Source organism: Thunnus albacares, chromosome 8 (assembly GCF_914725855.1).
Source record: "Thunnus albacares chromosome 8, fThuAlb1.1, whole genome shotgun sequence".
Classification (NCBI taxonomy): domain Eukaryota; kingdom Metazoa; phylum Chordata; class Actinopteri; order Scombriformes; family Scombridae; genus Thunnus; species Thunnus albacares.
The window spans coordinates 24,675,880-24,691,631 of NC_058113.1; the positions used below are offsets into that span (position 1 = coordinate 24,675,880).

Genomic DNA, 15,752 nt, shown 5'->3' on the forward strand with positions numbered 1-15,752 from the left:
GAGCAGGACCGATTGGATAAAAGAAGGGAGGGAGGGTCAGATTGGTGATGGAGACAGAAACAAAGCATGATATTGTGAAACTGAAAGAGAAAGAGATAGAGAGAAACAGCAGACAAATCAAACCTGGCAATACCACATTTATGCAAGTCACATCTAATATTCCCTTTAGCCAATTTTAACTACAGAAGAAAGCCTGTGAAATATAGATGACAAGGAGAGAAGCCTTGAAGTGTCTCATTAAGGCCCTGACCATTAATTGATATAAAAAGTTAAGGAACCTTACTGACAGGCACCAAGCCATTTCAACAAAGGATGTGTCATTTAAAGGTGCGAAAGAGAAAAGAAGTCTGTAAGGTCATGATGCTCGCTGCAGATGTTTGACTATTAGTCACCACCACACCCACTGTCTCATTTTAATTCATTATGCATGAGTGCTGCAATGAGATCTGTTTTTCTGATCGTTTTAGTCTGATGGGTGAAAGAGAGGAAATAGCATCCAAACTAGAAGTCATTCCCTCTGGGCTTTCTTATGAAAAGAAAATAAATTTGACTTGAGCATTGACAAGATCGGGGGGCATTAAGATGGATAGATATGTATGTGGCCAAGGCAGTGTCAGCACAATAAAGTGAAAAATGGAAATGTTCATTTTAGAGTCTGACTGATACTGGATTTTTGAAGCCAATGCTGATTTTATTATGTGAGAATGTGAAAATCTGATTAAGATACATTCGCTTAAAAAAAAAAAAACCCACAATCAAATCTAAAGGATCCTAACCAAATTGTTTATTGAGAATTATTAAGAATTGGTTCAGGGTGAGGGTTATGTACTATTTTGCCTTATTCCTGATAGTGTGACTTTTTTGGTAGAGCAGGGGATTTTACCCTTTTCTCTTTATAAATTTTACATTTTATTTAATTCTTCCCATGCGTGTGAAATTTATTGTAATTAATAATAAGATCAAATACTTATGTCAGAAAGATCACTTTTGTCTGTGCCATGTACATGTGGGTCACGTACAGAGGACAATCCTATCTGTGTAGCCAGGCTTTATTTTCTCCATCAAAATCCAATTTTAAGACCAATATTTCAGGTTTGAGAAGCTAAATACATGAGGGTCATTGTAGTTATTAGAAAATGAATTAACTTTTTGCACTTCTATTTTTGTCATTGCGCTTCTTTATTATTTTATTTCAATTTTTTCCAAAAACACAAAATCGTTAGCCACTCTTGAGAAGGGAGCAAGCGGGAGCAAGTCCGTTAAACTGTCAGTTGCCTAGCAACAGCGAAACCAACTGCCGATGTAGGGGGCGGGACTATTTGGTCATCTGGATACTACTAACGCTACTTCAATTGCTAAACACGTAGTTAGTTTAATTCAAGTTAAGTTAGTTTTGTCAATTGTTTTAGCTTAACTTCTTCTCGAGACTAGCAGTAGGGAGGTTAGGCGTTGAAGCACCCGAGGAAACTACAGTATTTGGGTCAAGGCGAGTACAAGAAGTGAGGAAAATCAACCGAGCTGATGCCCACAAAAGCTAACACTTCAGCGGCTAACGTTAACTAGCTAATATTGGACAGGTATAGCCCGTCGACCTCCGTCTTCCACACCCACATGTTACTTCTGCTTTGATGTATAGTGTCACAATATACAAAAGTTTAAAGTGCTCACTTGTTATGGTATAAAGGACAGACTGACTGGAATAAAACGTTGCCTTTTATCACAGATAAAACATCCAGGAACCATGTTTCACCACAGATGGTCTAACGTTTGTTGCTGGTCTTCAAGAGGGACTGAAGGATATTATCCTGAGGCGGTTTAATACTAACACCGGTCGCCTTCAGCTAATGGTGAGTAAGGCTTTTCTTGTTTTAATTCTCTACCACTTTGCTGCTGTTGCTGTATCTCTGCATTGCGCCCTTCTGCATCTGTTTGCTTTTGTGTGTTTTGTGAACATTTTTCTTTTAATTTTTATTTGATTTAGGCCTAATCTTAATTTAATCAATCAGGCTCACTGAGATTAAGATTTCCAAGAGAGACCTGAGAACAAGAAACATTCATAACACAAGAACACAATCAACAGACAAGAAACAACACAATTACTTCATAAACAAGGAATTCATATTAACAGCTACAATCATAAAAAACATCAGATAATAATGATAATATAACATCGCTGCTGTCAGTGGTGTTTACTTTCTGGTTTGGTATTAGGTATTGGTACAGCGCTTTTGATTGTGAAGCTGTCTGGGTAATTAATAAATGCTCAATAGACTTGAAACCTGTATGTAAACCTAGTTGGTTGTTCAGTAGTTCTTTTACGTGTGTTTTATCCTTTCACCAAGTAATTTTTATGTTTAATGTTATTTTAACATTACACAAGTGACAAAGTGACATTTAACATGGAATTAACTAAGTGAAATATCAAACAGGACCTTACCATAATATTGTTTTGATAGTTTCAAGACAGTCTTTATTTCTCAGAAATGTTTGTATACAAACTAAGAAAACAGATTTGTTATTCAACTGATATTTCTAGATATTAGAATTAGATATTATTGTTCTATATGATTCAGTCCCTTTTGACTATAAAATCCTAAGTGCACCATCACAACTTATTGAGGCTGCTGAAGGCTTTTTATCATATGACTGATACCTATTTTAAAAGCTACACTGTTAACAGGAACACCGAGTTTCTTTTTACAGTTCATTCCTAATAATTGCTTTTCAATGTGATTTTGCATCATTTGCCGTTCTGTAGATTTCAATTCATCATATGAATAAGAACTGTTTACAATAACACTAATATACACTACTGTCTTGAGCATTTTTCATGTTTATACAACAAAGCCACAAGGGCTGGTGTCATCAATGTATAAACCTTTCAGGAGTGTGTGTGAAGTTTCAATGTACCAGCTGTGACAAATATGGCTCTGCTGATCAGTGATTGTGTTTGAGGACGGCAAAAGCATGTGGACAAGGTTTGAATAGCCTACATATAGTATAGTGGAAATCCTGTGATTTTAAACGTTGTGTGGACTAGTTCAATGGTTTTTATTCTTACAGCTGCTCAGGAGATGTCTCATACTTCACCCTACTGTAGTGTCTCAGTGTACCATTACCAGTCTAAAACCTTAAACTGAACTTGAGCATTTCAGTCCTGGTAGTATCCATAGTGTTTTTTTCCAGCAAGTTGTAGCTGATATAAAACAGGAAACTACTCACAGTTCACCACTAGCGTTCCAAATGTTATAGCTTCACCCAGAGGACTCTTGGCTATCACTTTATACTCGCCAGCATCTTCAGGAGAGCACCTAGGCAGGAATCAGGATGTTATTTAGCTGCAAAGGTTGTAAGCTGTTAAAGATGGAGCTCAAATAAAACGGTGTCTAGTGTTACAAAGCAGTTCTCTTCACTGCATATTTTTCTAGCAATGGTATGCTTGACTATGTTGTTTTGGCTTTTAAATTATCCCCAAAATGCAGCATAAAGAAAGAAAGAGATGTAATGCCTTACTATCAGGCCACTCAAATTAATTGACTCTCAATCTTTTCTTTGAATTTCGCTAATGGCACAGAATTAAAGAACAGCACCAACATTTGTCTCTCCCTGTTTGACAGCCACATTTCATTACGTAACACTACAGTTTCCTAACCTGTCCCACAAGTTTCTTAAATTTCTAATCTAACTCTCAATTTATCAATGACAAAGTTGTGCTACCCACACATGCATTATCTTACACATACCTGTGTCATATTCATATGATTTTTGCACAAAGATTTTCAGCCTTAATTAGGGATTTGAGCTAGTGACCCACCTTCTGATCTCCAGTGAGTTAAGACCAAATCTTTGTTGAAGACTGTAATTCCAGTTGGACGTTCTCAGTGGCGCACCGTCTTTATACCTGATGTAAAAAGTTAAGAATAGATCTGAGTGTGTTCAGAGTTTTGTTTTTTAATATCAAAGCAGAAGTGAACATCAGGCTGCGCTGTTCGATGCTCCTGCCCACGGATTACCTATGCACATCTTTCACTAATCAAATGTTAGTTTGGCTGAATACATGAATGCAAGAGGAGGCCTTTGATCTCTCATTCTGTCTTGTGCTGGGCATTGTTGAGGGCAGACTTTTGCAGTTCATTGGGCTTGATGGCTACCATATGGGATGGAGAAACCCACAAGCCGCAGGTGGATCTGGATCTCAGCTTAGGTTCATGAATACTGAACACACAATGTCTTTTCATCAGCTACTCTCTCGGGAGCGAAAGAATCAAGGACGACAGTTTGGCACGTTGCCTGAATTAGCACAGGTGATTTCATATTGATGCAGAGGGCAATATTCAACTGAGGGTTCAGAACTGTAGTGTCATGACTCTTGTTTTTATGCAAGCAACTCAACTTTAAAGGAGCAGTGTGTAAGATTTAGTGGCATCTAGCAGTGAGGTTGCAGACTGCAATCAAATTAATACACCTCCCCTCACCCTCCCCTTCCAAGTGTGTAGGAGAACCCACAGTGGCTGCGAAACGCGCAAAAAACGCAAAAGGCCCTCTCTAGAGTCAGTGTTTGATTTGTCTGTTCTGGGCTACTGTAGAAACATGGCGGTGAAACATGGTGGCCTCCGTCAAAGGGGCCCTGCTCCCTATGTAGATATAAAGGGCTCATTCTAAACTAATGAAAACACAACTATTCTTATTTTCATGGGATTATAGCATAAGTGAAACATACTTATGCATATTATATTCCATTTCTGCCAAGTCTGTTCCGCTAGATGCCACTAAATCTTACACTGGTCCTTGAAGTCTGTCTTTATATTCATGTACAATCGTATAACCTAACCCACCTCCTAACCACTCACACTTCTATACTTTTACTGATTGCATGACAAATTCAGCAGTATTTCCCGGTGTAATGAATGAGTATGAATGATGGAGATTAATTAATGATGCAATATAAGGCTGCAACTAAGGAGTATTTTCATTATCTATAAAATTGTTCATCTTTTTTTGTCTACATATAAAATAGCGAAATGATGTCCATCACAATTTCCCATAGCCCAAGGTGACGTCCTCTAATAGTTTGTTTTGTCTAACAGTCCAAAACCCAAAGATAATTCAGTTTGTTGTCAGAGAAAAGCTGCAAATCATCGCAATCAAGAAGCTGGAACAAGAGAGCATTTGCTATTTTGGCTTAGTAAATGACAAATGATTATCCATCCATGCATCCCTCCATTCAATTTCAGCTCGAATACAATGTTACAATTGTATCAGGAGTACACATCATTATACAACTTGTGTAGTTGTTCCCTGAAAGTATTAACTTTAGGCCATCAGACTTCTTTCAGATTTTTTCAGCTCTAAACCAATCCAACCAAGTGAGAGACCAAATTAAAGTGACACCAGTCTGCTGTATGACCTGAGCAATAGACTTAATAGGAACGGCCAGAAAATTAATCCCAGTAGGCCAATGGAGGCCAAATGAACGGAGTGCTGCTGAGACAGAAGTTCTTACCATGTGACCTTTGGAGGTGGGCAGCCCTGGACGGTGCAGGAGAGTTTCACTGTCATGCCCTCCCAGACAGTGTGAGCCCTTAGAGGGATTGGAAAGTCTGGGGCCTTCTGACTCAGACGCTCCAGGTAATTCATGTACACAGATGCCTTCTTTTCTGCCTGAAGCAAAGATTGATCAAAACAAAGCATATTAAAAAAAACAAAACTGAATAAATGAATAGTGCAGATGAGATGAAAAGCAATGTGCTGACAAATATATGCAATACATCTATTAAAGGTTCAATATGTAAGAATCAGAAATTCCTTCTCAAATTAAACTAAAATTCTTACACTATCTTAGTACTTTCCAATAGAATATGAGAAACAAATAAATTAAGGACACACAAGAATGAAAATCAAACTTGAGATACAGTTAATTACCAACCACATAACACAGTAATTGAAATTTATATCTCTGATTTGTAAAAGGTAACTAATTTGACCTTTTCTTCACAGTGGTTTTTACACTCTGAAGCCAATCTCCAAGAAATGGATTCAATACACATGAGTAAAGAAGGCAAATGTGAGATAAAATAACAAACCTGGCAGATTCTAGTTTGAAAATGAAACTTGCTAAATAATGGAATTGATGAATCAAATATCAAAATGGTTATTGATTAATTTTCTGTTGATCCACTTATTGATTAATCGACTAATTGTTACAGCTCTACTTGGTAGTTTAAATAATTCAATTTACCAAACAGGGTGGAATTAAGCCAGCTCACATATGATAAACCAACCTCGATAACAAAAGCAAACCATGAGCCCCCTCTTCCCTTTGGCTGAATATGTACTGAAACCTGACAGCTCTTGGACCTTAATGGTGCATGGTTGAGAAGATTTATGAATGTGATTGAGAATATAAGTACTGTTGTATGCATAAAGCTGAATATGAGGCAGTATCATAGGTCACATGAGACCAAAACTTGACTTCTACCTGTCTGCGAAGGGCCATTTTATCAACGCGAGTTCGTAACTCGTGCTGGTTCCTGATCACGTCTATCTCCACCGTCTCAACCTCGTTCCCAAACATGGTCCACTTGTCTCTGTAATACTCTTCATCAGCATCCATAGTTTCCTTCAGGATTTCCCTGGAGGAGCACAGCACAAGTATTAATCAATATTATGATAATAATTAGTAATTAAGGACTGCTGTTTTTTATTTTATTCATGTAATTATTTATTTGTTTTCACCAGTAAGGGTGATGGATACAGAACACAAAGATTAGTGAAGACATAACTTGACAGCAAAGCAGCAACATTCAAATTACCAATTCATATACAATATTTACATACTTAAAATTGTAAGTATGTTAATTTGCACATTTGAAGTGTTTATTTTCAGCTGCACAAAATATTTTCAATCAGAATCAGACAGCAAGTAATTTGTCTCTATTGAAATGTGTAATTAGGCTCTTAAAACAACCCAGACCTCCATCTGAGACAAAAGTAGAGACAGCAATTCAGAGAATGTTTTGAACATGGTATGACTCGAGACCTCTGAGAGAAATAAAAAGACAGCATTTAACTGTCCCAGTCCATTTACAGACATGATATTTTGACAGTTTGTCGTTTAAAATACTCAGTGATGACGTCTGTGGTTCGCTGCTCCATTTATACCTATGTGTCATTTCACATGAGCACCATTCTCACACGCGTTTCAAAGGTTTTGAAAAGTTGGTCTTTTTTGAGTGGAATATCAAGCCTCACTGCCACAGATGATTCACATCACTCTGCGGTGCTGGTACTCTAAAATCTCTCACATGATGGTGTGTGCCTATTCAGGTGTGGACAGTTCAAAGCGTTGCTGTGTTGCCGACTGTGTGACATCCTTATCTTTCCTTTTGATCAAGTTGGTTGTCATGGAGAAGGCTGGCAGTTGTGATATTCTATTCACTCAGAAGACACAAATTTTATCTCTGTTTGTTTGGGCAGAGAACGGGGATAGTAAGTAGGGCGGCTGTCATAGTTGGGGACTTGAGGGTTGTTGATTGGTGCCCTCACTGTATAGTGGTTTGTAAAGGATATGGCTCACAATTGTCCATATTTTTTGTATTGTTAATGAATCTCATGTGTAAAACCAACAGAACAATGAATTTATCCTACTTACAAGCATTGTGTGTGTATCCAAAGCCTGATATATTTTATTCCTCTGTGCCATAGACCTCCGTTGTTGTCCAAAAACTATTTAAAACACATGAGCGAGCCTCACTGTTGCACTGGGTGACACGTTCCTTCACCACGAAGAGTGTGAGCACATTATTTTGTTTAGAAACGGCTCCAAAAATTAATAACAGTGATCACGTTTTCAGTCTTCGGAGAGTAATTTGGCAGACGCCAGTCATACGAGGGAATGCGGTTCCATTTACAGTGCTTCGCTAGCTTTTTGTGCTACATATCGCAGCCTCTTGACAAGACATCCCTTACACATGTCCATGAAGACCTCTGGTTGTCTATGATAAATACACGAGTACAATGAATTATAGCTATGAATATATCCATATGCGCGTGGCATTGCACATTCTCTTGTGTACATATAGTTCATCCATATGCAAGGAAGCATTCACACTGCCAACATGCGTAAGCATGAATTTTGCCACTCTTTTAAATGCAGCGTTTTAATACTCCTCTCTCTCATCACCAGAGGGGTGTGTACCCTGAACCATCTTTTGATTGGCAGTCCCCAGGGCTTAATTAATTGAACATATAATTCACACACACATTGCCACAACAAACAGAGAGACAGAATCTTAAATATTCACAAAGACTTCCCCAAGCTTTGATGGCCACTAGAGCATGAATGGCCTTGCAAATACTTGCAATAATTCGTGAAATGCACAAACAGCATGAATAAACATGCAAATAAATATGGGTATGCATAGATGCCTATGCAGACATGTGCGTACCCATGCACACACTCACACTCCTCACACATACAGATGCCCAGAAACACAGTTTTGACTTTTTCTGCCTGTTTAGTAAAGTGTGTGCCTGTCAGTGTTTTTATCTCTGTGTGCGCCGAGATTTTAAGCCTTTAGGGAATGAATCACTGGAAAACATCAAGTCAGTAGGAATCAGAGGGTTTATGGCTTAATTATCGCTCCAAATGGAAAATTTAATTTTGCTTAGTGGTGCGAGGAACAGCAAACCCCTCCTGCCAAGACAAACCAGGCATGCATGAGTCAGCGGCATAATTTACAAGTGACACCTAACCACAGGGAAAAGATGGTAGAGAAACCATTATGTGAATCATATAGTAATGTGCAATTGCAGCCACACTTGCCACCACACAAAATGCATTCATTTTCACACAAATCAAAACAAATGTCATGCTCTCCCATCGTGCCACACTCAAGGCCTTCCAGAAATAATGCGCCAATCCTCAAGAGCCTTCATCTATATCCTTGCTTCCTTCCTCTCTTATCCTGTGATGAGTCAGTCATCTTCATCTTCTTCATTACTAGGTTTCCAGCCTCCGTCCTAAAATATCTGTCCACACCATATTCGTCTAGGTACTTCTGAGGGGGATAAGACTTATGAAGAACTGAGTTTCGGTGGAGAAACTGCGCTTCAGAAGGAGTCGACCTTGCTAATTCAAGAGGTAGAAGGATTTAACAGGTGCAAAAAATCTGATGGTGATACAAGTCCGATGAATTAGAGTTAAGCACGTTAGCAAATAGGATAGACACTCGTTGATGAGATGGAGGGTTTTGGTGGTGGCATGGGAGAGGGCAACTAATTAGATGCCAAGTTGGCAGGGGCACAGTGCTGCAGCTGAGGCTCATTACTGTCAGATGTGTTTTGTCTTTCGAGAGGGTGTGATTTCACCCTCAATGACCCCCCCCCCCCCCCCCACCACCACCACACACACACACACACACACACACACACACTCCCTCTTCACTTTCCCTTGGCAACTCTATCTTCTAGTATTACTCATCTTCTCCTTCGATACTCATTGTGTGACCTTTGTCCTTCCGTCTGTTTACTGTTGTCAGCCACTTTCCAGCAAACCTTTCATGGCTTAAAGAAGAAAATATAGGCTATCAGTGTTATTTTTGGCGTTGATGGAGAAGTCACTAGAGATATCAAATTTTTGTGTTTTTGACACAAAAAGTCTAATTAGGTTATGGATGGGTTGGAAAACAGGAAAGAGTTTACGCTAAGCTCCCAAATGTGAAAGACAAGTGCTATTGTATCCTAGACACAGACAGGACATGGTGTCCCTACAGTAGAAGAGGGATTTTGGTGAAGCAACAATCCACTGGCTTCCTGTTCTTGGTGACCTAAACCTCTTTATTCTGGGAATTATTTTTAGATATATGACGTCCTCTCCATGACAGCTGAGCAGTAATCCTGTCTTTGCTACATGATCATAAGACACTTAAAAAGTAAAAAGTGACTCACACATGTCATTAACAAAAATAATCTCAGACTCTGATTCACTAATAAGTTAAAGACTTTCTGTGCTAGTGAGTAATTAAGTCCAGTCACCAGCCACATGGTGATTTTTTTCTATTATCCAGTGAATTTTTTGGTTGACTTGTTAGAATTGTGGGTAATAACATACTGTATAAGTTATGTTCTTTTCCATTTGAATAATAGTTTGTCAATAGCTTTTAGAGTCCTGTTTTATGTAGGACTGATTGTCTTTACAGTTGTCTTCTGATAGAATGAGAGGATCCTTCCTCCTCTCCATCAGTACAAATGAACAAGGTTCTGCTGTATGACTCAGTCGAATGGTTAAGGCTTATTGGCTTCGTGACATCAGTGAGATGGCAGATGATGGGACAAGTCCCCAGCTGGCCTTTTACAGACAGATGAGAGTTAAGAAAGAACCCTGATTTCTGTTGTTTATTGAGACTCTCTGTTGGCATAAAAGAAAAGCTGAAAAAATACAGCTCTTGTGCTGTAGTATCATGCAGGGCAAAGCTACAGTGAAACTTGACCCACTCCTCTTTCTCAATAAAATGTAGAGAGAGAGAGAGGATGTGGTGACTACTGATGGAGAGGCAGAATTTTATGACAAGCACAGATCATCCAGGAAGGAAGTCCTCGAGAGAGAAGTGAAGGCTAGCTAATAGCATGAGAAGAAGAGGCTTAGCCACAGTTGTTGCCCTTTTGTATCCACAAAAGACTCAAAATGAGGAATAAAAATAATGTGCCTTAGCTGAGAGCTGCAGATGGAGATTTAAATTTGCCCCACACTGTCATTGATTTGTTGTTGTTGAATCTCAGCTATTAAAAGTTTTGAAAAATGTCTTTAATAATCTAAATTAGTGCTGTTGCATTAGTTAAGTTGCCAGCTTGGAGATACAGCACATGTGCTGTATTTATTTGATTGCACCAGTTTTCTATTATGATTTAAAGTGGCTCTGAAGAATGCAAATGTGTTGCCTATTATGGACAAGAGTATGAGCCACATTTTTGGGAGTTACCAAGGGTAACTGGCCAAGGTTGGGCAATATATGATGATATATACTGTGAGTCAATATACATTTGTCAACTGCAAAGAGATTTTTCCATATTTTGTCATGCTTTTTTTTTTTAAAGGTATTTCTTTAGTATCTCTGTGTGTATGAGGCCATTGCTGATGTTACAAGTCACTGGGCAGGACTGTCTGGTTATTTTATCCAACAACAAAAAGTTGTTAAAATATATATCAATATCATAATTTTATCCATATTACCCACTGCTGAGTGAGTCTTGCTGATTATCAACAAAAACACATATGTAATTTACTTTGCTGTATCTTGTATCTCACCATGTCCTGTGACGGGGGATGCTGTCCATGTTCAGTATCTCCTTGACGGACATCAGGTCAGCGGGGATGATGGGATAGAAATCAGAGTACGAGGCTTCCTCATCACTGTTGCATCGAAAGAACGTCGGGGGAGAAAGAAAACAAGCAAAATTGTGCCTGATTAGCACAAGATATCTTGCATATCATCAAATGACACAGGTGAAAGATTAAAAAATGGATATTTTCCCTTGTCATCCTTCACAGTTATTTATTCTATTGATGGAGGGATTTAGTGTTCATATTAGCATGCTTATTCATTCTGTCATGGTTTTATGGCACATTATCCAATCTCAAGTTAATCAGACCATTTTCCCCCTCTGCCACTAGAAAGCAGCAGTGGCTCTCTTATTCTCTGTGTGAACAGCAGAGGAGGCCATACATCAGAGGGGGCTTCAGTAATGTAGGCAAACACAAAATGCATGAGGTTTCATTTATTCAAGCACTCCAGGGATTCAGTTTAAAACTTGCTCCAGACAGAAAACAGCTTAAATGGATATTTTTTTTGTCTCCTTTTCTTATTGTGAAGAACGAGCAAGGTAAACAATGACAAGCCATAATCAAAGAAAACAACATAAACTGCAAGTTTGAATCCACAAAAGGCAGGCCTTCTGTGAAATATGATGTCAATAATGTTTGTCGCACTAATACACTCCTGTCAGTCTGCACTGCTCCGGGGTAAGCCACCAAGCATGGTTCATTTTGTGGCTTACAGCAGATTTGTCACTGCTCAGTATAAACACACACACACACACACACAAGTGTTTGCTGAAATATTACAATGTAATTTGCAGATTCAGTGTAGCTCATTCAAACAGGATATGCAAAATACTGTATTCTTTTGTGAACACATTGTAATTTCAATCATCTTCCCTGAAGAAGATATCAGTTATAATTGCAGTGCTGTCAATGCTGGCTATAGTTCGGGGGCTTTATTGTGTTACACAGCTGTTGGGCATAAACTGTCTGCAGTTTCTTCAGTTTGTTTTCTATCAGGAATTCATGCTACAGTGTTTTTAACACGCTTTTCTGGATTTTAGCCCAGTGTTTTATCTGATTTACCTACTAGTTGCCTCCTATGTTTGGGGTGCAAAGCCTAATCCAGCTATCCAAGCAGTGCAGCTGATGACCTGTTTTCTCTCAGGTGCGATAAATCCGATGACCATCATCAGCTGCTTTCCCGCAATCACTGTTCCCCTTTCCCCACTGGTGTACAAACACACATACTATTGTCTATAGGGAGCTTATATAATCAGGAGGAACAGGGGCCACCGATGTGAGCACGGGCAAGTGGTGACTATGTTGTGTGTATGAGCCAAAGGTTTTGGGTTTGAGCCAAGAGGTTGGTCATAGTACAATGGCAATTTCAGTTGTTGTGCCATCATAGTATGCAATCATCTGCAACGTTCAGTTTAAACCCACATTGTATTTGTGTCAGCTGACGGTAGAACTGTTTGTGTAATGGTTGATGAGCTGGAACACAGACTGAACATGATGAGCCAAACATGGATACGTACGGCAAATCAAAAACAGGGACTTCTCTCTTCATCATGGGCACATAGCCAAGCAGACGCACACATATACACACCAACAGACAAAGGGCACACACATTTAAGCCCACACTAAAGCATGAGCTCTCCATTTAAAGCACCGACAATAAACTGAGCTGACCTTTTTGATGTGCACCCCTATAAACAGGAGAGGGGCATTTGTTGTTTTTAGCGACAAGGTCACTCGAGGCAATGAAGTTGAAAGGCATTTTTGTAACTGGAGAAGAATTAATTTTTGCTCTCCTTTTATCCACAGATGACTGGTGTACTTTTAACAAGAGTAATTACAACCACAGTGACAGGATATTTTAAGATTGGATGCTTTTTTTATTTTTCATGTGTTTATTAGTTCTATATTTACAGGATGCTTTTGTCTGGTTTGGAAGTGAGGTACATTACAGTACAACACAAAATAAAAAATCCCAAAGTTTGTGTGCCAGAACTGTATATTTACTCAGGTGCGTATTGCACAACCCCCAATTACCGTTGCTCACAACTAGCCTCAGGCATTACTTTTAACAAGCCATCTTACAAATGGCAATGCAAATGTACATGACTTCTCGTTTTCTTTTGTTTGTAAGCTGGGAAATTTCCCCATTTCACGGCGCTCAGAGAGCAACTTCTCCTTTTCCTGTCTTATGCTTTTTTTCTTCTGCTTTGTTTAGGTTCCCTTTGAGTGTGTGCTGTGAGGCTCAGGCCATTGAATAATGTAGTGCAGAGCCTGCGGCAGGGTAGTATCACTCAAGTAGAGGACAGGAACATACACACACATGTGCACCTACACAAGCAAACAAACATTTTAAAAAGAGATGATACTTGTACTCTGTGCAGGAGAGTGAAGGGCAGTGTCCAAATTTAACTTTTTGACTCACCTGCCAAGGGGAGTGGTAGATGAAAAAATCCACCGGCCAAGCATATTTTTTACCAGCCAAAATAATAAATTGCCTTTTTGTGTCACACACACATTTGTTTCAGTACATTTCATTGAGATAATAGGCCAGAGCAAAATGTCCTTAAAATAACCCAATAAACATGCATTATCAAAGCATGTTAGTACTGACCAATATTTTATATTTATCAATGTGATACAGATGGTTGTACGAAGAGATTTTGTTTTGGGTATAAAGATTTCGTAATGCCAAAATGAGCAACATCTGCTGATCCAGACGTTTATTTTGCCATTATGTACAACTCTGTATGCAAGACGCTTTAGTATATTTTATGGGTGAATCTGGGAAGTTAGCCAACAAAAACAAACATCTGCAGGGATTAAAGTTCTCCATCGCTATGATGGATTTCCGTCATTTGGGTTGAGAGAGAGCGAGAGGTAACTCACCACTCATTCTCTATCTTCAATGGTGTGAAACAGTATGTGTGCACGTGACCAGTGCGGAATATCAAAACATAGAGCTTTGCTCAACTTTAGCGAATAGTTCCGAGTGACAAATCAAACATCGGAATTAGACGTGACGGAATAACAACGGTAAGATTTGTATTGTTGTTGAATGTTCAATGTGAGGTGAAAATGAGTTAGATGTGCGTAAAAAACGCATATGTGTGTCTACACTATATAGGGACAAACATGATTAAGTTCCTCCGAGCCGTCAAGCCCGATATTTAATTACATGACTATTATGGTACAAACGTTTACCCGCCAGTGTGGCCGATAGCCTTCCGAGATTTACTTGTCAAACGGAAAATCTACCCCGATTTGGCATTTGGTGGGTGTTAATTTCGGACCCTTGTGATGGGCATACATTTATGCGTTCATAAACAACAGGCTTCCTCAAAATAGTAACATGGTGTAACTAGCAGGAGGAAATAAAAAGAGGAAAACTGCTGAGAGACGCTGCATGTCAACAACATGGACTAAGAGTAGTCCTATAAAACACAACTGTGTTTTAGGCAAAACTGTTCTTGTCTTTAGTTTTTTTTTCCCAGAACTTGAGCGTGCTTCCACTGAAGATGTTTGGAGTATAAATTTTACAATGCACCTGCTCTCTCACTCACTTCTTTTTTTAAACAAAGAATGACATGACCTCTAAGTTCAGCTGAACTAAGCTCAATGTAAAAATTGCTTATTTTCATCATCTCGAAGGAGAAAAATGGGCCCAATTCCCTTTATTCTGCAAAGGAGATTGCAGACCCATAGGTTAGCCTAATTTAATAACTCACTGCAGCAGGGGGCCTGTGAAAATGAAGGCAAATTTGACTTGAGACTGCTAGGGGCAGGTCGGGAGTGATTCCTATTAGATCTTACCGGAATCATCTGGGAGCACTGGTGTGCCTGATTTTTTTTGTTTTTTGTTTTTTGTATTTGTCTTTTGCTGTAGTGCCACTGGATGGGCCTACTGTATGTGAGTGAGTGTGTGCAGGTGTAGACTACTGTTGTATTACTGATATTTTACTTGAATCCCATCTTAAAGCTTGTAAAGTCAGTGTCTTTAACAGCAGCAAATGAGACCAACATACTGAAACATTTTAAGCCAGAATGAAAACAAAACTGAATATATTTTTGATGTAACAGTCTTACCCCAAGATCTGTTAGTAGCTGTTGGTGTTCAATTTTCTATATTTTCAAAACTATTATAATGGGCTTCTCATCCATGTTTGCTTAAAAGTTGAGGTTCAAATTTCAATTTTGACCTTGAGATTGTTTTATCAACTGCTGTTTCAAGGTCAAAAATTAACCACAGTGAGTCATAGCTCATTCTAGGACACGTTGGAGCCAGTTCACGTATCACGCTGATATTAAAAGTAAGCTAATGCGGTTGCCTGTTGCTCATTTTAATCTGACAGTTAATTGTTAATTTTGAGAGCTCTTATGATTTAAATTTTTTTTTTTTTGCATTTGCTGCTGT

The 15,752-nt window shown here is 38.8% G+C and overlaps 1 protein-coding gene and 1 long non-coding RNA gene across 10 annotated transcripts in view; one reads left to right on the forward strand and one right to left on the reverse strand.

Moving 5' to 3' along the window:
* myom3 (myomesin 3) overlaps positions 1-15,752 on the reverse strand; it is a 60,893-nt gene that overhangs the window by 40,382 nt on the left and 4,759 nt on the right. Inside the window, exons 3-7 of the mRNA XM_044358565.1 lie at positions 11,306-11,410; positions 6,479-6,632; positions 5,504-5,661; positions 3,815-3,901; positions 3,223-3,311 (exon numbers count right to left, since the gene is read on the reverse strand). Coding sequence (XP_044214500.1) covers positions 3,223-3,311; positions 3,815-3,901; positions 5,504-5,661; positions 6,479-6,632; positions 11,306-11,410 — 593 coding nt within the window. The remainder of the gene's footprint in view (positions 1-3,222; positions 3,312-3,814; positions 3,902-5,503; positions 5,662-6,478; positions 6,633-11,305; positions 11,411-15,752) is intronic.
* LOC122986998 overlaps positions 1,280-15,752 on the forward strand; it is a 127,158-nt gene continuing 112,685 nt past the window's right edge. For 4 of the 9 annotated variants that reach the window (XR_006404428.1, XR_006404430.1, XR_006404429.1 and 1 more), the window contains exons 1-2: positions 1,280-1,577; positions 1,724-1,847. This is a non-coding gene — a long non-coding RNA (uncharacterized LOC122986998). The remainder of the gene's footprint in view (positions 1,578-1,723; positions 1,848-15,752) is intronic. The other 5 variants (XR_006404431.1, XR_006404424.1, XR_006404423.1 and 2 more) reach the window with 3 other exon arrangements.